Raw genomic sequence first — 26,986 nt, 5'->3', positions numbered from 1 at the left:
TATTGCATGCGGTTTTGAGACCATCTCTCTTTCCAACTTTGCTCAGGGGGTGACAGCTGCGTGGATCTGGCATGCAGATTAGTAAATCCTTCCTGTGGTGGATTTTTTTTTTTCTGGAGGGTAGTTGTTATCAACTCTCCATACATCACTTGTCCTGCTGGGTCCCCACTATGGTTTCATATAAATAAAACAGGAGTTCCTATGGTTTGAAGAATTGTTTGAATTGCCTGTGAATACTGGAACTTGGCTAAACACTGACATAAGGTCACATTGCTCTCAGCAAAAAAGCTTTTGGAAACAGCAGACTCTAGACATGATAAGTAATGTCAATGGGTCTCTTCCACAATCCTATTGCTAAAGATAAGATTTTTTTTTTTTTAAGAAAATATTAGTATCAAAAAGGCACTGGATTCTATAGTTTCTAAGGGCAGAAATTTTTTTAAAAAATTGTGTGATGGATTTATGCGCTCCATCTTAGAAATGTAAAAGAAAAATAGTAATTATGATAACTGCAGTCAACATTTACTAAGTGTCTATTGTAAGGAGCTGAACAAAGTACTAGGAAGGTAAGATTGGATATCATAAACTCTGCTGTTCAGTGAGCCTACATTCACAGATTCTATTTCCTCCTTTGATGATACTATATTTTGATGTAACTTCCCAGGCTAATAGATATATAGAAAACACAGTTTCTTCCAAAGTACTGAATCTGGACCACAGTCCTTCTATTAGTGCTTTCTACTGTAAAGTGAGAATTATTGTCTTTCTACCACCCTTCACATATTCAATGTTGCACCCAACTTGGGCTAGTCTCCATTGCCTGTACACATACTATGCCTTCTCCTTCTTCTTTGCCGTTACTCATATTATTCCTTGGAATGTTCTGCTTCTGTTCCTACTGTCTGTTATTATTATTATTATTATTATTATTATTATTATTACCTATATTCTATATATCTATATCTATAATCTATATTCTAAACTAGAATACTGGCTATTTCTAGAAATTGGAATTCTATCTTCTGTCTATTCTTATTATTGTTGTTAAGTATTATGATGATGTCTACATTGTATATTCCAAACTAGAATCTTGTTCTTTCTAGAATTTGGCATTCCACCTCCTGTCTATTATTAGAATTATTACTATTATTAGCTATCATTATTAGTCTTTATGTACTTTATATTCTAGTCAAATAGAATACTTGCTGTTCTTTGAATTTGGCATGCCATATTCCACTTCTGTGTCTTTGTTTGGACTATATTCCTTTCCTGCAATACATTATGTCCTCATCTTTGCCTTTTTGAATACCTGATATCTTTCACGGATGTTCAGCTTTATGTGCCACTTCTTAAAGAACTTTTCTGGTTGCCCTGGTTGTTGGTGATCTCCCTCTCTTAAAATTCTCTTATCAGGGACAACTTTTTCCTCTTCCTTCCTTTCTTCCTTCCTTCCTTCTTTTCCTTCCTTCCTTTTTTCCTCCCTTCCTCCCTCCCTCCTTCCTTCTTTCCTTCCTTCTTTTCCTTCCTTCCTCCCTCCCTCCTTCCTTCTCTCCTTCCTTCCTTCCTTCTTTTCCTTCCTTCCTTCCTTTCCTTCTTTCCTTGCTTCCTCTGTTCCTCCCTTGTCCTTCCCACTTCTCCTGTTCCCATCTCTCTCTCTCTCTCTCTCTCTCTCTCTCTCTCTCTCTCTCTCTCTCTCTCTCTCTCTCTCTCTCAATGTGTTTTTCTGTCTCTCTATGTCTCTGTTTTTTTCTGCTTCTGTCTATCTTTGTCTTTGTATGTTTGTCTGTCTCTTTCCTTTTCTTCTTTGTTTACCTAATATTTGTTTTGACTTTTTATACTCAGTACCTAGTACAGTGCCCTGGACTTAGTAGGTACTTAATATTTGTTGAATGAATGAATATAGAATCAGTCTGAACATAAAGAAGGTATCCATAACATTCTTTTGCAAGAAGAAAAGAAATTTTAGTGAACTTTAAAAATAGCAATTTGTTAGATTCAGACTCCATTAGCAAATTGAAAAACAATAAAAATAGTCATTTACTTTATGTGTCTCAAGCTGTATTTATTGGCTTCTTGCCCTGAGTTTCCTTTTTCTGACAAGGGCATTATTATTGACTCAATGTTCCAGATTCAAAACCTTGGAATTATCTATGGCTCTTTCCTCTCCATCATCACTTTGATTTAAAAGATCATATGCAAATTTAGAGCTGTAAATGTAGGAAGCCATTTAGTCCAGTTCTTCATTTTATAATTGGGGGTAACTGAGTCTCACTGCCTCAGAAAAACTGGCATTCTATGAACTGTACCAATTTTCAAATTCAATCAATTCTACCTTTGTGATAAGTTTGATATTCTTCCCTTTCTTTCTATAAATGGCTAAAACAATTGAGATAGCCTAATAATAAATTTCTTTCTCATTCCTCATTGGTTAGTTTGATTTCCTTAGACTGTTCTCTGCTTAAGAATCTTCAATGACTCCCTATGACTTAGCCATTGAATATACTTCTAAGTCCTTAGACTACAACTCAGGCATATATACAACCTGGCATCACCCCACATTTCTAGCTTTGTTCCAAACTATCATTCCATGCTAAGGCCAAATTGACTAAGCTATTTTCCAATGACTATACAAATAGGAAGCTTTCCTTTGTTTGTGTGTACCTCTGCTCTGATGATTCTTAGTAAAATTTCCTCTTCCATTTTTGCCAGTTGAAATCCTATCCATCTTTTAAAGTAGTGGTTGTCAAACTTTTTCTCTGTATCTTTATACTATCAACAATATTGAGGATATTTTCAAAGAATTTTTCTTTATTTGGGTTATATTTATAGGTATTTATCATATTAGAAATGACAACTAATTTTGAATTTGTAGACTCTCTGACAGAATTTTAGAGATCACCCCCAAAATTATCTGGACCACATTTTGAGAACCACTGCTTTAAAGCTCAACTGAAAAGCCTTTTCTAATATAATTTGTCACTGATGGCCTTTGCCTACTCAGGTTTCAAACTCACCAAATACATTTTTTATTATAGTTGTCTGTGTATATATCATATCCTTTACTTAAGTGGAAGCTCCCTAAGGTCAGGGTTTACATGTGGTGGGATATAATCAAGGAAAGTCCTGATTTTCTGGTCTGGGCACCTCCCATAAAGCTGGACATATACTCTGGCCTCTTTTAACAAATCAGGGATTCTCTTAATTATCTTCTATGCCATCACTAACATATAAAATAAATCTCCTTGTTTCTATTAGCATCTAGACCTGATGTATATACATTAACAAGTGTTTAATTTGTTAAATTGTTGTTGTTTAGTCATTTCAATTGTGGTTGACTCTTTACCCCATTTTGGGTTTTCTTAACAAAGAAAATGGAGGTTTGCTATTTCCTTTTCCAGCTCATTTTACAGATGAGAAAACTGAGGCAAACTGAGTTAAGTGATTTGCCCAGGGTCACGCAGCTAAAAAGTGTCTGAGCTGGATCTAAACTTAGGTTTTTCTGACTCCAGAACCCAATGTTTTATTCACTGCTCTAATTTATTAAATGGTCTTTAATAAATATTTAGTGAATAAATGTTTAGTTTGAATGTTCATTTGAATGAATGTCAAAAAATGTTCATTTTTTGACACCTTACTTATATTTGCAGCATTCTATTCTTTCCCTATCCCCTTTTTTCCTTTCTTCTCTCCAAATAAGCAGATGCATAGGAGCCTCAATGTTGTTGAGATATCATGTGCTGGACCTGGAATCAGGAACACCTGTCTCTGATGCTTACTAGTTGAGAAAATCACTTAATCTCTCTGCTAAAATTGAAGTTTCCTCAATTGTAAACTGAGAGGGCTTCTATTAAGAATCCTTCCAGTCCTAAATCTATGATCCTATGAGATATTGAAGGGTGCCCAGGTAGCCTAAGCTAATTGAGAGAAAAGCACAATTCTTTCTTTGGTCTTCAAAATATCCAGAGATTTTCCTAAATGCTTTCTTGTTAAACCATTTCTGTATCTTACAACTTTAATAAATGGAATTCATTTCAGTATCCAACCCCTAGTTTTCCTCTTGTAACTTAACATGTCCTTAGCCCTTAGTCTTTATTTATATATTGGATGGTGGAACTTTAATACATCGTCTGAGAATAAAACATCTTTATAAATTAACACCACTGGTGGAAAAAGAGGAAAAAACCCAACCCTTTTCACTCCCAGCTAGCCAGCTAGCATAGACAGTTTAAAATGCTTTAAAGTTTACACAGCACTTAGAAATAATGTCTCATTTTGAAAAGAGCTCATCCCTCAAGAGGTGAGCTTCTCCAATTTTGCTGGCCTGTCCATAGAAATAGTCCTTCTCTTTTGGAGCTATACCAGAAGCTTTTCCCAGCAGAAGTGGCACTCCTGTGTTCCAAGAACCTAGGATGTCTCTCTCTCTGTCACTCACTACACGATGCTTCTTTTCAATTCTGGCCCCAGACACTAGCTGTGTGACCCTGGAAAACTTATTTAACTGTCTGCCTCAGTTTTTTCATCTGGAAAATGAGCTGGAGAAGGAAATGGCAAACCTCTTCAGTGTCTTTGCCAAGAAAACTCCAAAGGGGGTCATGAAGAGTTAGACTGTATTGTAATAACAGAGATTTCACTTGAGTGGCTCTGGTGAGAGGTAGTAAAACAATGAAGACAGCATGGACTTTAGAGGCAGATAGACATGGGGTCAAGTACTGCTTCTTACCCATACTTTCTCTGCGACTCTGTACACAGCACTAATCTGTCAGTAGAGCTGGTCCAGGATGGTTTTTGTTGATTTTGAAAAATCTAAGGTAGAACTAATCTAAACTTGTTGTAGAACATGAAAGGAGGCTTGAGATTTAACTGAATAGGAAAGGACATTTTCTGTCCTGTGTTAGCAATAGCTATTTTCCTAAGATTCTTAAAAAGTTGGAGGAAAAACATGTTGAATCTCAATTCCAACTCAACTTAAATCTTAGTGATGAAGAAATCAGATGCAATTACAAAATAGTTTTCATAACACAATAGTATAGCATAAATAGGTAGGGCAGCTAGATGGTATAGTAGATAGAGTGACAGCTTAGAGTTAGGAAGAACTCAGGTTCATCTCAAGTCTAGGATGCCTACTAGCTATATGACCCTGGAAAAGTCACTTACCCCATATTAGCCTCAGTTTCCTCTCTATTAACGGGAGAAGGAAATGGCAAATCACTCCAGTATCTTTGCCAAGAAAACTCCAAAAGAAAAAATCAGATGTGAATAAAACTGACTAAACAACAACAGTTTGGCATAATGGAAAAGGTGCAAGAGTCAATTAATAAGAGAAATACCTGGATCCAAATTTACTATTTACAACTGTGTGACCACGGACAAATCAGAACCTCTCTGAGCTGTAGGCAATTCTCTAAGACCAAATATATAAATGGATATGGAGATTTCTTTGGTGGAGGGAATTGCCCTTATGACAAAATGTCCTCTTATTTTATACTTGTGTATGGTATGTAACACTTGCATCTAAATTCTTTGAGTTAATTCTAAGAAAGGGTACTTAAACTAGGATCCATGAACTTTTAAAAAATATATTTTGATAAACATATTTCAATAGAATTGGTTTCCTTTGTAATCTTATTCATTTAAATAATAATAGTAATAATAATCACAACTAACATTTGTATAGCACTTTAAAAATTTCCAAGTACTTTATATAAAAATAATGTATATACACATACACACACATATATGTATATATAATCTCATGTGCTACTCATAATAGTCCTGGAAGGGAGATATTATATTTCTTTTTTACAGATGAGGAAATTGAAGCTAAACAATAATAATAATTAACATTTATATAGCATCTGTGCTAAGTATTTTCTATGTACTATCTCATTTGGTCCTTACAACAACCCTGGGAGAAAGGTGCTATTATAATCTCCATTTTACAGATGAGAAAACTGAGGGCAAGTGAATTTCCCAGAGTCTCATAGTCTCTGAATTTGAACTCAGGTTTTCCTGACTCTATGTCCAGGGCTCTATCCACTGTGCTATTTAGCTGCCTTTTATTTTTATGGATTTAAAAACATTCTGAAAAGAAGTTCATAGGCTTCACCAGACTGCCATGGGGATATTTAAGAACCTCTCTGCTTCAAAAGTATTAGGCCATTAAAAGTCCAGATGATTCCTAAATGAGGTCAGCTAGAAGACATATTTAAAACATCACTTTAAAATTTAAACTTAAAAGTAAGTCCTAAAGTTCTAATTTTTTTTTTCTTCTACTTTATTGCTGGAAAAGGCTCCTAAGGTAACACAAAGCTGTTATGCTGTATTTAACTTAGGATTCTGCATACAATTCAAGGAACATACATACTATCTGCTTGCTTCAATGAACAATCTCAGTGACAGTAATTATGCTCTTTGCATTCAGACTGCACAGAAAAAAAGTGAGGCTTCTGCCACGATCAGGGATTAAATATTAATTATTCACATAGTTAATAGATTTATGTGAACACTGAATCTAAATTTCAGTCCAGGAACTTAATCTATAATTTATACCTTCTGGAGTTAGGGATTTCATTCTAGAACTGGTGTTAAAGTACCAAATGATTGCTGAGATAACTTTGTACCCAAAGTTACTTGTCTCCAGAGCTCCAATTTTCACTTATAAAATGGGGATAAATATAGAGCTACTTTTACATAGCTGTTGTGAAGATCCAATCCAATTTAAAAAACGTTCATAAACCATGAAGTGCTGTAAAAATGTTAGTTGTTATAGTTACTATCAATATCTTGCTTTTTTAAGGTGATCAATCATGTCTCAGTTCCAGTTTCTTCTCTATTACTTGTCTGAGATCTAGTTACTTTTGTTATTATGACACTTAATGTCCTTCCATTCAATAAAAACTTGTAGAATTGAATTCAGTTCAATTCCATTTGCTCTCATTGTCCTCATAGGCTCTTTATAGCTTAAGGGGCCCTCACAGACTTGTTGTGCCTTATTGGTAGAAATGAATCTTGTACTAGAATTGTCTCTGAAAAATGGTAAAAATGGTTCTCTTTGGATGACAGCAGGCTTGGCAGGTAAAGCCCTTCCCAATCTTCCTTTGCAGGCTTTCTGTCCATTGCTCCCCTTCACAGATTCTGCTTTTCAGATAAATTGGCCCATTTGCTATTCCTCAAACTTGACATTTGGGTTTTTTGTTTATTTTTGTTTTTTTACAAAAGTGCTCCCGGTATCTGGAAAGCTCTTTTTTCACATTTCTGTTTTAGCTTTCTTCAAGACTCATCTCCTCTTCTACACTTTCATCTCCACTTCTCAGTTTTTCTGACATACTTCAAGGCTCAGCTCAAATCCTACCTTCTGCAATGGGCTTTTCTCAGTACTCTCCTTCAGCCTCCAATGCCTTCCCTCTGAGGTTCATTACATTTATATTGTATTCATCATCTATAATTATTGTGTTCAGTTGTTTTCAGTCATGACCCTATTTGGAGTTTTCTTGACAAAGATAATAGAATAGTTTGCCATTTCCTTCTCTAGCTCATTTTATAGATGAAGAAACTAAAGTAAACACGGTTAGATGACTTGGCCAGGGTCACACTGCTAGTGTATGTGTCTGAAGCTGGGTTTCAACTCAGATCCTCACTCCTAGACTCTATATACAGTGCCCCCTAGATGCCCTTTCAGAATCCACAGCAAATGGCATTTATAAATGCTTATGATTGAATGAATAAAATGTCAGCATTCTTCTAGTGAGCCTGAGCAAGTTACTCTTTGTTTTTTAAATATATAAACTCAACTTTAAAAAAAATCCAAAAACAGAACATCACATACACACACACACACACACACACACACACACACAAACTCACTTTGTGTGAATAAGTTAACAGGAGCATAGGATAGGAAATAGCCTGATAGGAAATGCAAAGTCTTATTTTGGGATCCTGAGATCCAGACCTATGATCTTTTTCTCCAACATAGTATCAGAGAATTTTCTGGGGAGCATTGCAAGGTTAAATGACTTGCCTATGGTCACATTAGTTAATATTAATAATTAATATTATCAGAAGGAGAATTGAGGTTTCCCTGACTCCAAGGTTGTTCCCTTATATATACTACCACATTACTTTTCAGAAAGCCTTACAAGTTCACTAAACCAATAGGTCACTGACATTAAATGCCAGAAATATTAATCTTAAATATTTGAGATGAGGAACAGGTCTCTTTTGTTGTTTCAGGGCTTAAGTGGATGATTTTCTCTTAAAGTGTCAAGGACTCAGCTTCTGCTTACTCTTGTTTCTCAAAGTATGATCTAAAGGCAGAACTAATCTAAACTTGTAGAACATGAAAGAAGGCTTGAGATTTAACTGAATAGGAAAGGACATTTTCTGTCCTCTGTTAGCAATAGCTATTTTCCTAAGATTCTTAAAAAGTTGGAGGAAAAACATGTTGAATCTCAATTCCAACTCAACTTACATCTTAGTGATGAAGAAATCAGACACCTCTAAGATCCTTTCTGAGAGCCTGATTGGTTAAGACTATTTTCAAAATAAAACTAGACTTTTTATTTTAACATGGTAAATAATACTAAATATAATCCATATAAATTTCAAAAGCCCAATAATTTTACCCTTTAAAATTTTTATTTTAAATTTAAATACAAAAGAAAAAAAATTGTCAGGTGCACAGCAGAACATGAGAAGATTCAAAATAAAAAGCAATAAATTTCTATTTCAAGAAAGCCTATGCAATAAATACTACACATTGAGTTCAGAGCTATCCATCTTTTCTTTGCTTTTTTGTAGATTTTCTTTTTTATTTTGCTGTGTACTTTTGCTTTATTCTTTTCTTCCTTCCTTCCCTCTGCCCAAGAAGAGTAAACTTAAATACACATAATACACATATGCAGATATGCACACGCATACATTTATATACATACATATATCTATAGTCATACATACATATAAAATACATTTATGTGTATATGTATGTATATAACTGAACTATGTTATCCATCTTCCTTCATAAGTCCAAGTCTTTCCATATTTTTCTAAAATCTATCAGCTCCTTATTTCCTACACCATAGCAATATCCTAATCTTATACTATTATATTTTAAATGGTCTAAAACAATACTGATTAATATGACTGACAGTGTAGTTTCCCTATATTTTTTCCTTTTTTGATTAAATCTATTCTAGCTTTAACTTTGAGCTCACACTTACTTCTGAGATTAATAATTTTTAAGATTGTAAAGGGATCCTGAAATGAAAGAGTTTGAGAACAACTGCTTTATACGCAAGAGAAAAAAAAAGCCTCTGAGCTAAACTTCCAAGCACATATTAAGGCAGGACCTGGGGCCAGAACTCATGACAGCCTGTTATATCAGTGACTTAATGTGGAAGCAACTGGCCTATCTTCATTGTCAATGGACGGACAATACAAAAGAAGTCCTCAACCAGAGGATAATCATTCTTCCAGGAAACAGAGAGATAGGACTAATACCTTGTGGGCCAAGCAGCCCATGTATAAAGATAAGCAGGAATAGAATGTTAAAAACCACTGTGAATAGGTGAGGTCTCCCTGGTGCTATAATCTTGTCTGAGGCCATAAAGGTCCTATAGCATAATGGGTTCTGGATTGGTGAAGGAAGGGGAGAGAATAAGCCATTATATAGCACCTACTATGCCCCACCCATTGTGCTAAGTGCTTTACAAATATTATCTTATTGATCCTCCTCCTTGTGAGGTAGGTTCTGATATTATACCCATTTTTACAATTAAGGAAATTGAGGCCAGCAGAGGTTAAGTGATTTGCTCGGGAGCATGCAGCTAGAAACTATCTGAGGATGTTTTTGAACTCAGCTCTTCTTGACTTTGGATTCAGATTCTGTTTCTACTGCTTACTACAAAAGTGATCTTGGGCTAGATACCATCTCTGAGACTCAATTTCCTTGTCTGTAAAATGAAGAGTCTCCATTTCTGGTCCGGTAACCTTGTCTAGTTTTATGGGCATCTTGTGGTATCATGGAAAGGTCTGAAATCCAAGGAGTTGTATTCAAATCCTGCCATTGATACTTACTACCTGATAATCTTTGACAAGGGAAATAACTTCCTGTAAAGTTAAAGGACAGGGTGACCTTCAAGGTGCCTCTCAGTTCTGGGATCTCAGTGGTGTCATATGTCCTGGACTACAGCATAGTAGACAGAGCATTGAATGTGGAATCAAATTTGGGTTGATATTCTGCCTTTGGTACTTAATTAGTTGTGTGATCATGGAGCAATAATCCTCTCAGCCTCACTTTTCTCACCTTTTAAATGGGGATAATAATAGCTGTAGTTAATATATGCAATAATATATGTATCAGTATCATATCCTTCTCTTTCTCCTCATTCTTCAGAGTCAATGTGCTTGCTTTCGAGATCACAGTTATCAGATGGCATTGTGAAGACCTGAGTTCAAATACTCCCATAGATACTTACTAGGTGTATGGTCCTAGAAAAGTCATTTTCCTTTCTATATCTTATTTTCCTTTCCTATAAAACAGGGGGAATAAATTCAAAGGCTAAGTACTTTTGATACCTTGGGTCTTTTTTTCCTTTTTGTGCAACATTTTTTAATGGTCAAATAGAAGGCACAGTGGACGGATTGCTGGGCCTGGAGTCAGAAGATCCATCTTCCTGAGTTCAAATCTAGCCTCAGACACTTGCTAGCTGTGTGATCCTGGGCAAGCCATTTGCCTCAGTTTCCTCATCTGTAAAATGAGCTAGAGTAGGAAATGGCAAATCACTCCAGTATCTTTTCCAAGAAAATTCCAAATGGGCTCAAGAAGAGTCAGACACAACTAAAAAAATGACAAACCACTGGAGCTAGATACTTAACATCTTTGAGACTCAGTTTCATTGTCTGTAAAATGGAATCTCCATTTCTGGTTCTGCCTTCATGGAGATCTTGTGGTGCCATGGAAAGGTATGGAATTTTTGGGGGAGGAGTTTTTGTTCAATTTTCTTAAAAAACTATGGGGAAGGCTCTAGGTTTGTTTATGGGACATGTAGACTTTAGATTTGTTAGTTTTTTCATAATCTCAATCATTATGCCTGTAACTCTGCTGATTTGTTAACTCCATACAGTTTTATATTTCTTTATATTCTTCATGTTTGTAATTTCTTATGGCACACTGCTATTAAAATCATGTTCATTAGCCATAATTGATTCAGCTATCCCTCAATAATTGGACACATGAATTATTTTCATTTTAAAGAAGAATAAAACTGCTATGAGTATTTTTGTACAGATAAATCTTTTTCTCTGATATTAATATTAGGTATGAAATCACTAGGTCAAAGGTTATGAATAATTTTACAGGTCTTCCTGTATAATTCTGTTAGCTTCACTAACAATGTATATATCCCTATTTTTTCACAATCAATCCACTTGAATTTGGTCATTGCAACTATTTTTTCATATGTTCTCCAAACTGCCTCCTTGCTCTACTCCACTGGAGTTAGTTTGCTTGTTTGTCCTTGCATTGATTTCTCACTGATCTGCCTACTTGAGATTATCCATCCTGGCAGATAAAGGAAGAAAACAATTCCTGGGCATCAAGATTCCTATCCTGCAAATCAGGCTTTGTTCCCCTTTGGTTTGGACTATATAACATGGGCTTTGATGGATCTAAAGTTGGAGGAACTATCTCAATTCCAAAGTACTTTTTTCCCTCACAGAAGACTGGAGTAGAACTACCAAGCTGAAAATGAGGAAAAGCCCTAAGCAGGTTGGAAATGGGCAACAAATATTTGCTAAACACATACTATTTGCTAGCTGGGCACTGTATGTTTTAGGAGGTGAACCTACTTTTGACATTTTTCAAATAAGTTCATCTACATTTTAATGAATTAATCAAAAACATTTATTAAGCACAAGCAATGTTCAAAAGTGATAAACAGAAGCATGTATAGAATAATTTTACACATATATGTATATATACCTATTCATGTCTAATATATATCTCTAGGGTGGGAGAGGGAGAGGGGGAAAAGAGGGGAAAAATTTACACGATACTTTTGTTGTATATTTGAAAGGAACAGCAAGTTTTACAGAATAGGTTTGCAGTTTTATGTGCAATCACCTTTCTTATTGTATTTATTATATTATGGAAATTATTTTTTATTCCATAAATTAAAAATAAAATAAATTTAAAATGTACTAAGCACTGGGAAAGAAACAGAAAAGCAAGCCAAATCAGAAATGAGTGACAACTGAGGGAGATAGAACCATGAAGATTTTCATGTTTATGTGCTATAGCGGTTATTATTGCATCTAGTCTGAGATAGGAAACATAAATCTCTTACCACATAGGCCAGGAACTGCCAGCCAACCAAGTAATATTGTACTTTTATTGCTGTGATATTCTGACTTATATCTGGAGCAAAAGCCACCAATAAATATGTCCCTGCAGATGCCAATGTCACACCTTTATTTAAAAGAAACAAGAACAAAAATGTAAGTTTTAAAACAAAATAAAAAAGATGCATACTTAGGTCTATTAGTCAATACAAATACCACTACTCAATTAGTTCTTCCAAAAAGAACATTTGAATAAAATAATACATTTCAAAGGTCACAAACAGAATAGTGTAAGTGCAAACAACAATGGATGGGAGATCAAAAGAGCTGAGCTTGAGGTCTGACCTACTATTTACCAGCTGTGTGGTTGTGGGGAAGCTACATATTCAGTATCACTCAGCCTCTGTCCATGTTTGTAAAATGGGGGATCAAAGATGTTAGGTGGAACAATGGAGCATTGGACTTGGAATCAGGAAGAAAGATCTGACCTCAGTGTAACTCTAAGAAGTCGTTTAATATTTTTCTGACTCAATTTCCTCATCTGTAAGATGGGGATAGTATCACTAACCTCACCAAGTTCTTGTGAGGACTAAGTGAGATAACATATAAAAAGCTCTTTTCAAATGTTAAAGATGTATGTCTAAATATGTATCATATATATACATATACATATAAACACATACGTTATATATATATATATATATATATATATATATATATATATATATATATGTATGGTTTTTCTTATCGGCAGTTAAAGGAGAATAGACATACTTTATAACCTCAAAGTGGTATATAAATGTAAACTATTATTATTTTCACTCTAGCAAATCAGTGAGACACAGTGGGAAGAATACTAAGTTTAAAGTCAGAGGAACTGTGTGATTTCGGGCAAAGACTTCATTTTTGTAGTTTTCCCTTTTCTGTAAAATGGTTAGACCACATAATTTCCAAGTTCCTTTCCAGCTTTAAATCTATAACCCTTGGTCCTTCACTAAAGACCCAAATCTATTATCACCTTATGACATGGAAGGAACCCAAGGAACTCAAAAGTTAGGCCTATAGGTTCTACCAAGCTAGAAAGGTGAGAATGGGCTACAGTGGGGATGGGTGGGAATGGAGAACAAGCATTTATTAAATACCTACTATGTACCATCTGGGCACTGTGCTAAATATTTAACAAATTTCTCATTTGAGATAATATTATTTTAAGTATTTTGCCTCATTTTGCTTGGGGGTCACATCATGTCTATGGTCCAAGAACGAATCTAGTTGAATTCAGAGAAGTTCACTATTATACTGGTCATCAAGGAATGAATCTTCAGATCATGGAAATTTTCAGAGATCATTTTCTTCATGAAGGTTTTCTTAGTCCTCATTAATTTTCATTCCTTTCCTATGCGATTTACCCCAATTGATCCTATATATAAATCTTGTTTGTAAATAGGTTTTTGCCTATGGGCTCTCCATCATTAAACTTTTTGCCTTTTTTTTTTTTTTTTTTTTTTTTTTGGTCTTTCTTTGTATCCCCATCTCAGCATCCAGTACTGTGCCCAACTGCCTGATACATAGTATATCTTCAGCAAATATTTATTGATCGTTTGATTAAGTGAATATTCTTGAACTTTCTGAACTTGTTTCTTCCTCTTCAAAAAGAAAAGATTGGACTGGACTACATTCTAGTTCATAAATCTATGTTCTTGCTCAGTCTTGCTTGAGTAGTACTCAGGCCCTGGTATGATACAGTGAGCTCTGAAGTGAATTCAATCCTCTAATTCAAACTCTTGGAGGAGCCCTAGAATCAGATGAATTTCCCTGCTATTTTGAAGAGTACGGATACTTTCAGGTCACTGATGACAATCCAAGCCCTTGAGGGAGGCCTGGGTTGGACAGTTTCAGGAGTAAAATGAGTCAGATGCTTAGAAAGGTCTCAAATTCTCTGGGCAGCTCCGAACTCAAAACTGTCCCATCAGTTCTCTCAACCAGGAATCATTTGCAGCTGGTCTCGATTTGCATCGCTGACATTTGGCCCCAAATCAAAATGGCCCTTGGGCATAGCAACAAAGGCAGAAGATGTTCTTCACCTCCTCATTTTCCTCTTGGCCTTCAAGCCAAAGTTAGCTCATGGTTCTCATCTAGCCAATTATTTATCAAGACCTCAATATAATTACGTTACCAGCCCCTGGAAAGTGTCAACGAACTGACAGTAATTGTGATTCCCCTGATGGAAACATGTGGGCTTAAATCAAATAAGATCTCTGAGAATCTCACAACTAGTACTTTTGGTGAAATTGAGAGAAGGGAGAAAAACGATGCACTGATGACTGACATGAGAGAGGGGGAGGGAGCTCTGATGTTTTAGGGTCTTTTTTTTTTTTTTTAAAGAAAAAGAAATCATTTTAACCATCAATTCATTTAAAATCAAAATAAGGCCTCCAAATTGCCACTGAGCTAATAACAGCTGGATATACTTTTTAGTTAACTTCTGTGGGGTCATTTTGCAAGAAAAGCTCAATAGCCACAAAGCAACACTGGGCTATAAATGAATACAGCTTGCTTCAACAAGGTAGAGAAACTTTCATATTCTTCATTATAAAAAAGGAAAAAAAAAACCTCTCTGCTTGCAAGAGGAAAGAAAAAAAAACATAATACCAATTTAATTGTTCATGTACTCACATTTTTGAATATAATTTTTTTTTGGTGAGTTATTTTTTTCATTTCAGCTTCTGGAAAAAAGAGGTACCATAAAAAAGAAAACTATATTTCCTCAAGACTGAGGGTAGAGAAGAAAGTTTTATACCAAAGGGGTTCAATAAATGTTTGTTAAATTGAATTCATTTGACAAATAAGATTGTTGGTTAAAAGCAAGAAGGAAGGAAACAAATATTTATTAAGTGCCTAGTATGTGCCAAGGACTGTGCTAAGATAAATATCCCCTTTGAGCCTTGCAACAATCATTATTATTATCCTTTTTCTTTCCTACTCATTCCTTTCTTGCTTCCCTCCCTCTCTTTCTTTTTTCCCTTCTTTTGTCCTTTCTCCGTCCCTCCCTTCAGGCCTATATGTATGATCTTATGAATAAAGCTAAATGTGTTGTTTTAATTAGATATCATAAAATAAGCAAATATGATTCATTTGCTATTGATTGCTTTTGGGGAGGGGTCTGTGTATGTGACTGTGTGTGTATGAGTGTGTGGGTCTGTATATGTGTATGAGTATGAGTGAGAGTGTATAACTGTGCATGTGAGTGAGTGTGTGTGTGTGTGTGTGTGTATGTGTATGTGTGTGTGTGTGTGTGTGTGTGTGTGTGTGTGTGTGTGTGTAGAGCAGCCTTCACAAAGACCTGTAACTGAAAGTACAAAGAATCATTATTTTACAATATCTAGCTCTCATCTAGCACTTCCAGGTTTTAAAGTTCTTTCCCCATCATAACCAGATGAAGCATGTTGGCCAAGCGAGTCTTATTATTCCCATTTTCCAAATCAGAAAAGTGAGATTCTAAGCTGTAGCCAGGGGTATGAAGCAGCGTTTAAGCTGGGATTTAAAGCTAGGTCTCTTAACTCCACTACATTTTACAGATGGACAAGTTAAATATCTTGTCCAAGGTCCCACATGCATCTAGGAATCAGGAGAAGAATTTGAATTCTGGTTTCATGACTCCAACTAATGGCCTGTAGTAAGCAGGATCTGAGTCCAAATCTGATTTCAGACACTATCTGTGTGACCCTAGACAAGTTCCATAACTTTTTTCTGCATCAGTTTTCTCAACTGTAAATGGGGATAATAGTAGCACCTATCTTCCAGTCCTTTTCCCATATAGGATTTCTTCTTCTGCATAAAGCATTTCTGGATCTCACAATTGTGAGTACCCCCTTTCCCTGTTGCCTTGCATTCATTTGATATATATTTTGCATCTGCTTCTATATGTCCATCTTGTCTCCTCCAGTAGAGCCTATTGTCTCTGTCTTTCCATTTCGTTCTCTGTGTCTCTCTGTTTCTCTCCATCTCTCTCTCTTTCCAACTCACTGTGTCTCTCTCCATCTCTTTCTCAATCTATTCTCAGCACCCAGGTCAGTGTTTGACACACAGTCATGGGTTTAAAAAAATGATTGCTTGATCAACTGATAATCACAAAATGCCTCTCATAGTCACTAGAACTAGGAAATGATTTCTACATAGCACAGAAGTTTAATTGATAAAGCTTAAAAAAACTAAAATTAATTTTCCTTTGACTTATTGGAAAATAGATGGGGAGAAAGAAGCTTAAAGAATTATTAAGAAAAGCCGTATTGTATTGGATATAAGAATAGTAGACTTATAAGGAGGAAATTGTTGTTCAGTCATTTCAGATTCTTTGTGACTCTTTTGGGTCTTGGCAGAGATACTGGTTTGTCATTTCTGTCTCCAGCTCATTTTATAGATGAGGAAATTGAGGTAAACAGGATTAAATGACTTGCCCACAGTAACACAACTATGATTTGAACTCAGGAAGATGAGTCTTCTTGACTCCAGGTACTGTGAGTACTGTACCACCTATCAGCCTTATGTAATTAGGAAAACCTGAGTTCAAATTTTGCCTAGCTTACTCATCCCTTTTTGAGACTCAGTTTCCTCATATATAAAATGATCATACTAATATCAACAATACCTATCTCACAGGCTGAGATGAGGCTTAAATGTATGTAAAGTATTTTATAAATTTTTAAATAGGCTATAAATATTAGTGGAGAGGCAGCAGGATGATAGAAAGCTAATATTGTAGTCAGAGAAATCTGCCTCAAAACACCTGGTTGTAGGACTCTAGATAAATTTCTTAGCCTCTCAGTATTCTAAGCCTATAAGTTGTACAGAGAGTTCCAATAAACCTATCAACAGGAACTCACTAAATTGGGGAAATCATAAATTCAGAAAAAATGTGATTATTAATAAAGATTTATTTAGTTATAACTATCACTGGAAGCTGGAATAGTGTGTCTCCAAAAGTTACTTTCTAGTTCTATTTGGTTTTATGAGGGAAAAGAAAAGACTGTGAAAATCTTTTCTTGTGAAATCTCTAAGAATGGATTGGGGTAGTCATGTAGTGAAGTGGATAAAAACCCAGACCTGGAGTCAGAAAGAATTGCATTCAAATACTGCAGGATACTAAACTCTTATCCTTAGGATACTTACTCAGTTTCGGTCAAGTCCCTTAACTGTTGTCTGCCTCAGTTCTCTCAACTGTAAAATGGTGATAATAACATCATTTACTTTCAAGGGTTGTTATGAGAATCAAATGAGATAGTAGATGTAGATAATTTATTCCCAATAAACCATCTTTTAAAAAAAACTTGTGAATGGTGGGGTTCCCTGGTTTGCAAAGCAGAACATTATAATACTTCCCCATTCCCACTCTGACTTTTGTACAATGGGATCATTCTTTGGGAAGACTCATGATAGCTATCCTAGGATTCTTAGCCTACCCTCCTCTGTGTCCCCAGCACTCAGCACAATGCCTGGCACATAGAATGCACTTAATAAATATTTCTTAGTTGATGACAACCTTCTTTTTTTTAAATCTGCATTCAGATTTTATGTTTTTTCTCTAGATGTAGGTAGCATTTTTCATCAAGTTCTTCAGAATTATCTTGAATTTTTGTATTGCTTAAAATATCTATCATTTAGAGTGAATTAGGATACAATATTGTTGTTACTTTGTACAATGTTCTCCTTGTTCTTCTCACTTAACTTTGAATCAATTCATATAAGTATTCCTAGATTTTTCTGAAAGTATCCTGCTCATCATTGCTCACAGTACAATAGTATTCTAACACAATCACATGCTACAACTTGTTCAGCTATTCCCTTTATTTCCAATTCTTTGTCACCACAAAAAAGCTATTATAAATATTTTTGCACATATATGTCCTTTTCCTATTTTTTAAAATTTTCTTTGGGATGTAGATCTTGCAATAGTGACAATGCTGAGCCCAAGGAATATGTAAAGTTTTATAGCCCTTTGGGCATAGTTCCATTTTTTCCCCTAGCATTGTCAGACTGGTTCATTATTCTACCAAAAGTTCATTAATCTCCATTTTTCCACATTCCCTCCAACATTTATAACATTTATTTTTTATCATTTTTTTTTTTTTTTTTTTGAGGCTGGGGTTAAGTGACTTGCCCAGGGTCACACAGCTAGGAAGTGTTAAGTGTCTGAGATCAGATTTGAACTCGGGTCCTCCTGAATTCAGGGCTGGTGCTCTATCCACTGCGCCACCTAGCTGCCCCCCTATTTTCTATCATATTAGCATGTGAAGTGGTACTTAAGTTGTTTTAATTTGCATTTATCTAAACAACAGAGATTTAGATAATTTTTTCATATGACTCTTAGATAATTTTGATTTTTTTCTTCTGAAAACTGTCTGTTTCTATCTTTGACCATGTATCAATTGGAGAATTACTCATATTCTGATATGACTTGAAATGGGACTTTATCAGAGAATATTGCTCCCAAATCCCCACCACCCCAGTTTCCTACTTTCCTTCTGATCTTGGTTGCATTAGTTTTGTTTGTGTAAATTTTTTTTTTCATTTAATGTAACTAAAATTGTCAAATTTACATATTGTAATGTTCTCTTTCTCTTGTTTGTTCACAAATGTTTTCCCTTTATCCATAAAACTTGAGAGGTAAAATTTTCTGTGCTTCCCCAATTTGCTTATGTTATCACTGTTTTTTATTATAGCTTTTTATTTGCAAGATATATGCATGGGTAATTTTTCAGCATTGACAGTTGCAAAACCTTTTGTTCCAATTTTTCCCCTCCTTCCCTCCATCCTCTCACCCAGATGGCAGGTTGACCAATACATGTTAAAGTATAAGTTAAATACAATATATGTATACATGTCTAATACTGTTCAGTTTCTAAAGCTTTTCATAACCTATCACCAATCTATCTTTCCTGCCTTATTGTATCTTATGCCTCATCTCATATGAAGTGATCCAGACCCACTGGACTTCCCTATGTTGCTTACAGAAGATACTCAATCGCCTTGCTTTCACCTTGACTCTGTGCCTGGAATGCACCCTCTTATATACCATATATCAGTGCCGGAAAATCCTTCTTTTCTTTCAGGAGGTAACCTAAACATTACCTGTATGAAGCCTTTCCTAATCTTTCTCCCATCCCCATAGATAGTATTCTCCCTCCTGAACTGCTTTGTATTTAATTACTTTGTGCTGTCTTTAGATTTATTCTATATGGATTTATCTCTCCATTAGAATGTGAGCTTCTTGTGAGCAGAGATCATTTCTGCACCTAAACAATGCTTGATAGATGGGGTAGTTGAGCAGTCTCTACCCTCTGTCAGCTCCAGACATTGGAGTATCCCATATTTAAGACATATTGTATACTTTTTTGGGTGTTATTAGGGAAAAGAAAAAGTCCTGAAATCTCTAATAGTGGGCCAAATAGGACTTGAAGGCAATCTTCAAAGACACGATACTCCAACCATCAGAGGACAATGTCATTTCACTGGTGAAAGGAATGATGAGATGAAGTAATTCTCTCTACCAACACAGGTCAGCACCTATACTGCAATTTATAGACTTAAAAAAGTTGCCTGATTCATGGAGATATTAAAGGATTTGCCTAGGATCACACAGCCAGGGTTCAATTTGAACCCAATTCTTCCTAGTTTTGAAGTAAGCTCTGATATAGAGCCTCTTTTAGCTGACATATGATAGATCCTGAATAAATACTTGTTGGATGGCTAATTTCTTTTTCAGTTGGCAGATGTTGGACAAGGTGACACAATACACTAGCATGGGAACCATGAACTAGCCATTCCCTGTTAGTCTCTCAGATTTTTGGTTCCCTAATCTGTAAAATGGTTGTGAGCATACCATAAGATGATATATAGAAAAATGTCTATTCTTGTTTTTATCTTATAACTTCTGATTAATTCTGTAAAGTTATTTTGACACAAGCTTTAGTCATACTTCTGTAAGTCTTGCTAATGACAAATTTAGCTCAAGTTAATTTTTTTCTACTAAAAAATACATGATCAAGGCAAGCATTTTATATTACCTAAGTGTCACTCTAACCTTTGTTGAGGGCTTTTTTTTTTTCTGCTGTTACAGCTACCTGCAAATCTAGTGTTTTCCAATTTTAGTAACTAAAGTCAGTAATCTGCAGAAGATAAGCTCTCAATTTCTTGGTCATTGTAATTTTCCCCAGAACAAGGATGGAACATGGTAAATGGTATCCTAGTTTTATTAATTACCATTATTTAAACATATTATCCATCTATCTACCATCTATTTGTTTATCCATTAATCTATTTATCTCTCTCTATCTATCATCAGTCTCTATATTCATTTGTATCTCTATCTTAAGTCCATCTATTTCTGTCTCTTTCCATCTATCTAAACATTTTTCTGTCTGTCTATTTCTGTTGGTCTCTTTCTGTCTTTATCTATCTGTCTCTCATCACTTTTTGATTTGGGAATTACAGAATTCTGGATGGTCATCACACCCCTTTTCCCTCTGTCTATTTGTACTGTATTGTAACTTTACTTAGATTTAATAAGAATCAGCTATTAATTCCATAAGAAAAAGGGTACTGGAGAAAACCTATTCATCAATTAATTCAATTTTTATTTGTATTGGTAATATCTGACAAATTGGGGAAAAACAATGAAAGACTTGAACTTTAAATATAAAAAAATTTAACACCAAGACAATTCCCAATGCTGCTCTAACATACCACAGTTGTATCATATGCCTATGAACTATAATAAATGAAATGACAAAGAAAAATTGAACTAATTCAGAAAAACAGGAGTCCACATATTTATGAGAGTCAGAAATGATATGGTAGGATGTAAACTAGTCTGGAAGTCAGTACATCTAGGTTTAGATCTTTGTCTTTCTATTATTTGCTATATAGTAAATATTGGCTTTCCCCTGAAGGCCTCTGTTTCTTCAATGTCAAGATAAGGGAATTAGACTAGATTAATTCTAATGTCCATTTAATCTATAAATTCTATGATCCCTACGTATTTAGGAAAGCACCATCTGTACTTATTTAGAATTTAGCTAGACTATTTTAAAAAATAGTCTTATAAGGAGCATCAAACTAAGGAGGATTTGATCATATATTTAAGTCAACAGGTATTTATTAAACATCTACTATATCCCAGGCACTGGACTCAGCACTAGGAATACAAAGGATAAAAAAAAAAAAATCTTCCAAAGGAGTTTATATCTTACCAGGGAAGACATGTACATATAAAAGTATATATAAAATATGTTAATAAAAGATAATTTGGAAAGGGGAGAATATTTCTAATTTAATATTTTTTAAAAAAACAATTATCAAGGAGAGTAAATTAACTTTGAGGCAGCAAGGTGATACAATGAATAGAGCACTGGACAAGAGTTAGGAAAACTCATCTTCCTCAGTTCAAATCTGACTACTTACTAGTTACGTGATCTTGGGCAATTTATGTAATGCTATTTGCCTCAGTTTTTTAATTTATAAAATGAGCTGGAGAAGGAAATGGAGCAGCCAACCACTCCAGTATTTTTGCCAAGAAAACCCCAAATGAGATCAAGAAGACTGAATTGAACAAAAATTAGCCTATTGATTTGTAAAACTCAATTTTTAAAGAATTGGTTTCTCTTTAGAAAATGGAACAGAGACTTCTAACTTCTCAAGGCAGTTAATACAATCCCCTCATTTTACAGATGAATTACTGAGGCCCAGGGAGATGAAGTGACTCAGTGTCCCACATGGATTAAGAATCAGAGGTGATGTGGACCTTCAGGTTCTCTGATTCCAGAAGACAATCAGAGATAAAGAACACAATCTGCTCTCCTGTACCACCTTGCTTCTAACAGGGGCAAAGACACTTGTTTAAAGAATATAAACAATCCACAGGGAGAAAGATGGCTTTGATGTACAGCAGAGGTCCTTTAGGAAGCCAGAAAAGCTACTGTTAAATGTTCCACCAGCTACCATCTTTCCAAATAAAACCTTGAAGATGGACTCTCTCTGTTCCCTTTTTGAAAGTATTACAAATTAGGTAGTTAGTTGGTGTGTCTAATTGCTTTGTGGTTCTCATTTTTGTGTGGCAATCTAACACAAATACATGCTTTTATGTGGAGCAGTCTATTAGGTTACACAGCTGTTTTCATTGAATTTTATTATGCTCATAAAACTTTCATAACATTCATAAAAGTAATATTGTAAAAGAGTATTTTTCCACAGCCTAGAAGCATGGGCAATGGTCAAAAATGACAGATTCACCATTAAATGTGAAATGCCCCTTGACAGCTCCAAGATTAAATAAGTTCACACCACTACTCATTTTTCATCTCTAAATGAGATAACGCCAAATTTTGTCATTTGTTCTCAATTTCAAAAGCTGCTTCCTTACAAATTTTATTTTTATTTCAGAGTCTTTGTAACCCTGGGTCAAGAAATACACAAACTATGGGCACTAAATACTTACTCACCAAGTAAGTCTGAGGATCTCAAATTTTCTTTCAGAAAAATAACAGACATAATAGCACTACCTAAAAAAGAAAATGATCATTAATGGCAAATCTTATGACATTTAGTCTGCAAATAGTCATTTTTCAAAAAAAGTAAGGTAGCTTCCAACTTACAAAGGCCCAATTTATGAAATTTCCTTATAAATAAAATTAACTGTAACTAGGGTAGAGTGACCCAAGCTTTCCCCAGAGTGCTTAAATTTAGAGGTGCAAATCTTGGGACAATTTTCCCATTTCTGGGTAGTCATCACTTCCATCTAACCCTTCCCACTCCCAAAGAACACAGTTATGTTTGTTATGTTTAGCTAGGGACTCACCTTTAAGACTTCAAAAACTTTCTTCGTCTCCCTCCTCTTACTGGAAATACCCTGGAATCCTATTCTTTCTCTTCTGCTGCTGGAGAAACCTGGGATTCCTACCCCTATTTAGCTTGCTAATGCTAGTGATACACAGAACTTATTTTATTTTCCTGCTTTCATGCTGCACTTGGGCTTTTATTTCTGATCATAAAGCCAAATATTAAAAAGAGCTTGGGGAAATGTATTCCTGGTACCTCAAGTTAAAACTTGGGAATAAATTTTCTCCATAAAACCAGTATTCCAAATGGAGTTATGTTCCATAATACCATAGATAGCACATTTCAGTTACACTGTAGGTAAAAAGGTACTTTGTGAATTGGTCAGGGACTCAAATACCATCCAGGCATGTGGGAATAGGAAAATGCGCTCCAGATTCCCAACTATTGAAATACAAATTATTGTGGCTTTTGTCACACCAGACATTCATTAATTGTATACTACCTATACTAATACATGGCCAACAAGTCCAATTATTTGTCCTACAAGAGGGAAACAGAGATATGGACACCCTAAAAGGAAGTTTTTTGTATTTAATTTTGGAATTTGCTGTTATGTTTCCATTTGAATGGGCAACTATGTGACTCAATGGATAGAATGCCAGCTCTAGAGTCAGCAAAACTAATCTTCCTGAGTTCAAATCTGGTCTCATACTTTTACTGTATGATTCTGGCACAAGTCATTTAATCCTGTTTGCCTTAGTTTCCTCATTTGTAAAATCTGCTGGAGAAAGAAAAGGCATTCCAGTACCTTTGCCAAGAAAACCCCAAAAGAGTTTGAAGGTTCAGACAGGACTGAAAATGACTGAATAAAAATTCTATTTGAAAATGGACATATCAGGTGTTCTAGGAATTCCATTTGAATGGAATAATGAACTTTGTGAAGCTCTGAATCAAAATAATCTGGGAACCTGTCCAGTTCTCTTTTGCCCATTTTTCAATTTCATTTTAAGCAGTAAGATAAGCAGAACTGACCTCTTATAAGCCTCCCCTACAACAGACTCCTTTAGGAATAGATCTCTAACCGAGTAAAATAAACAAGGGTGTGGGAGATGTCAACAAAGGCAGCATTTAATTGGAGGAGGTGTTAACTGTCAAACTTGAAAATGAGATTTGCAATGGATAAGCTGACACATAGAGAGCTTTCTTGTTAAATTAAGAGGACTAATTCATACTTTATAGATTGTTAGAGATAGAAGGGAATTTAGAAATCATCTAGGCTAGCTTGAATCAGGTATAAATTGAAACACTATGGTTTTCTCTCCCTTTTCTGTCTCTCTTTTCACTAGGCTTTCCTCTTATTCGTCTGTCTCTCCCTTCTCTCTCTTTCTCTCTCTCTCTCCTCCCTTTTAAATGTTTCTCTTCTCCTCTCTCTTTTCCTTCTGCCTTCCTCCTTTTTCTCTGTCTCTCTGTGCCTTCCTTCTCTGTCTCTCTTTCTCTCTTTTTTCTGTTTCTCTTCCTTTTGTCTCTCTCTGCTCCCTTCTCTATGTCTTCCTCTTCTCTGTCTCTTGCTTCTATTTCTCTCTCTTCTCTCTTATTCCTTTCTTTGTATCGCTTCCTGCTCTAGCCCTCTCTTCCTTCTCTGTCTCTCTCTTTTCCTCCTCTCTCTTTTTTTCTGTATTTCCTCCTTCTCTAGCCCTCTCTTTCTTCTCTGTCTCTTTGTCCTTCTCTGTTTCTCTCCCTTCTCCCTCTTCTTCTTATCTCTTTGTCTCTTCCCTTCTGTCTCCTTCTTCCTCCTCTGTCTTACTCTCCCATCTCTTCCTTCTCTGAATCTCCATTTATTTCTCCTCCCCTCACTTCTCTCTGCTTTCTTCCCAATATTCTCTATTATAAACTGAGATCTTATTTAACACTATTATTTCCAATCATTAGAGCTAAAAATTTCTAGTAAAGATCTTCTTTACTACTCACTATTCAGAATGATAGACTTTCAGAGACATAAGCAAACATCCTGTTCAAGTGATACCCTACAGTGAAATCAACAAATGGTTAAGAAGTTGGGCCCCTCTTTGTTTAAAGTCAATCCATTCTGCTTCTGGTTAGTGTTAATTGTTAACAAGTTTTTCAGTTTCTCCATCGGTAAAATGAAGGGGTTAAACTGAACACTTCTGAAGTATCTTGTTCCTCTAAAGTTAGGGTCCCAAGAGATTGAGACTGAATTTGCCTCTTTATAACATCTACCCATTGACCCTAGTTCTAGAACCCTCTGTGTTCATGAACAATAAGCCTTATCCCTCCTCAGTGGATGACTCCTTGTCTATCCCTGGAGGATAGAGAGCACAGAGTCTTCTTGTTTATGGAGAACAAGACATTATGGTCTTTGGTTTATAATACATCCCCCAATTTGAAAGAAACAATAGCATTAGAAACATAGATTTAGAGGGAACTTAGAGGTTAACTCCTCTCTGTTAACATGTACAAAATAACTAATTCCAATAAGAAGGAAAATGTTGCTTTCACATAATTTTAGAATCAGAAGGGACATTGCAAATCATCATATTTATTCCTTTCCTTTTACACATGAAGAAACTGAGTCTCAGAGAGATTAATTGATTTCCTCAGGATTAACAACAGAGCCAGAACTAGAATTCAGATTCTAAATTTCCTAATCCTGTGCTTTTTTAGTGGGAAAAATAAAATTTTAATTGCAAAAAGAAGATAGAATATTTTTTTAAGTTGAGACATAGTAAAAAGGACATGATCAAACAAGATTAAAAACATAAAGGGTGACAATTTAGTATTAATTAACATTTCTTAAGGATTCAGGAGTATGTTGGATCCAGGTGAGAATGGATTAAGTTTTCAGTGTGATGCTAACCTAAATCAAATTGTTTAATGTTTTGGAGAGGGGCAAGGTAGAGAGGAAAAGAATTTGGAACTAAAAAAAATTTAAACAAATATAACAAATTGTTTTTACATGCAATTGGGAAAAATAAACTATCATTTAAAAATAAATTTAGTGTGAACATTTATACTTCAGAAATTGGTAAATGCTTTAAATGAGGCACTATATTATAATCTAGAAGAAAGTAATGAAGAAAATATTAATAATCCAAATTATTTTTAAAAGTCTGTACTTCTCCTCCCCCACTCCTCAGAATGCCAGTTATGAAACCTTTACTAGCACATTACTAAGATAAAAAATATCAGAAAGGAAAAATTGGCATTGCATCTAAAATTTCTACTGATTGAATTAATCAATTAACCAGCCAATTGGTATTATTAAGGATCTGGGTAAAGTTCTGGGGTTACAAAAACAAAAATAAAACAAGAAGCTTATATTTTATGGGGGGAACAATATGTATACATGTATGTATATGTATATAAAAATATATATCTATGTTTATATATATGCATATGTACAAAGTAAACACAAAGTAATTGGCATTGGAAATGAAGTAATAGCTGGAAGATCAGGAAAAGCTTTGTGTTGGATATGGTTATGAGTTGAATTTTGATAGAAAATAGGAATTTGGGGCAGCTAGATGGCACAGTGGATAGAGCACTGGCCCTGAAATCAGGAGGACCTGAGTTCAAATCTGACCTCAGATACTTCCTAGCTGTGTGACTCTGGTAAAGTCACCCCAATTGCCCCCAATTGCCACTTAACCCCAATTGCCTCACCCTCCCCCCAAAAAAAGGAATTCTAAAAAGTAGAGATGAGGAGAAAGTATACTTTAAGTATACTTGTGAATATGTGAAAAAGAACTAATAGAATATATAAATGAATTAAAAAAAATTTGTGAAACCCTATCTA

General features: G+C 35.1%; 1 protein-coding gene across 1 annotated transcript in view; it reads right to left on the bottom strand.

Moving 5' to 3' along the window:
- NIPAL2 (NIPA like domain containing 2) overlaps positions 1–26,986 on the bottom strand; it is a 135,832-nt gene that overhangs the window by 22,698 nt on the left and 86,148 nt on the right. The window contains exons 4-5 of the mRNA XM_074268691.1: positions 22,836–22,895; positions 12,345–12,466 (exon numbers count right to left, since the gene is read on the bottom strand). Coding sequence (XP_074124792.1) covers positions 12,345–12,466; positions 22,836–22,895 — 182 coding nt within the window. The remainder of the gene's footprint in view (positions 1–12,344; positions 12,467–22,835; positions 22,896–26,986) is intronic.

This window comes from Sminthopsis crassicaudata, chromosome 1 (assembly GCF_048593235.1).
Source record: "Sminthopsis crassicaudata isolate SCR6 chromosome 1, ASM4859323v1, whole genome shotgun sequence".
Lineage (NCBI taxonomy): Eukaryota > Metazoa > Chordata > Mammalia > Dasyuromorphia > Dasyuridae > Sminthopsis > Sminthopsis crassicaudata.
Note: the sequence above shows the minus strand (reverse complement) of the source record. Positions and strands in the feature narration are given on the sequence as shown.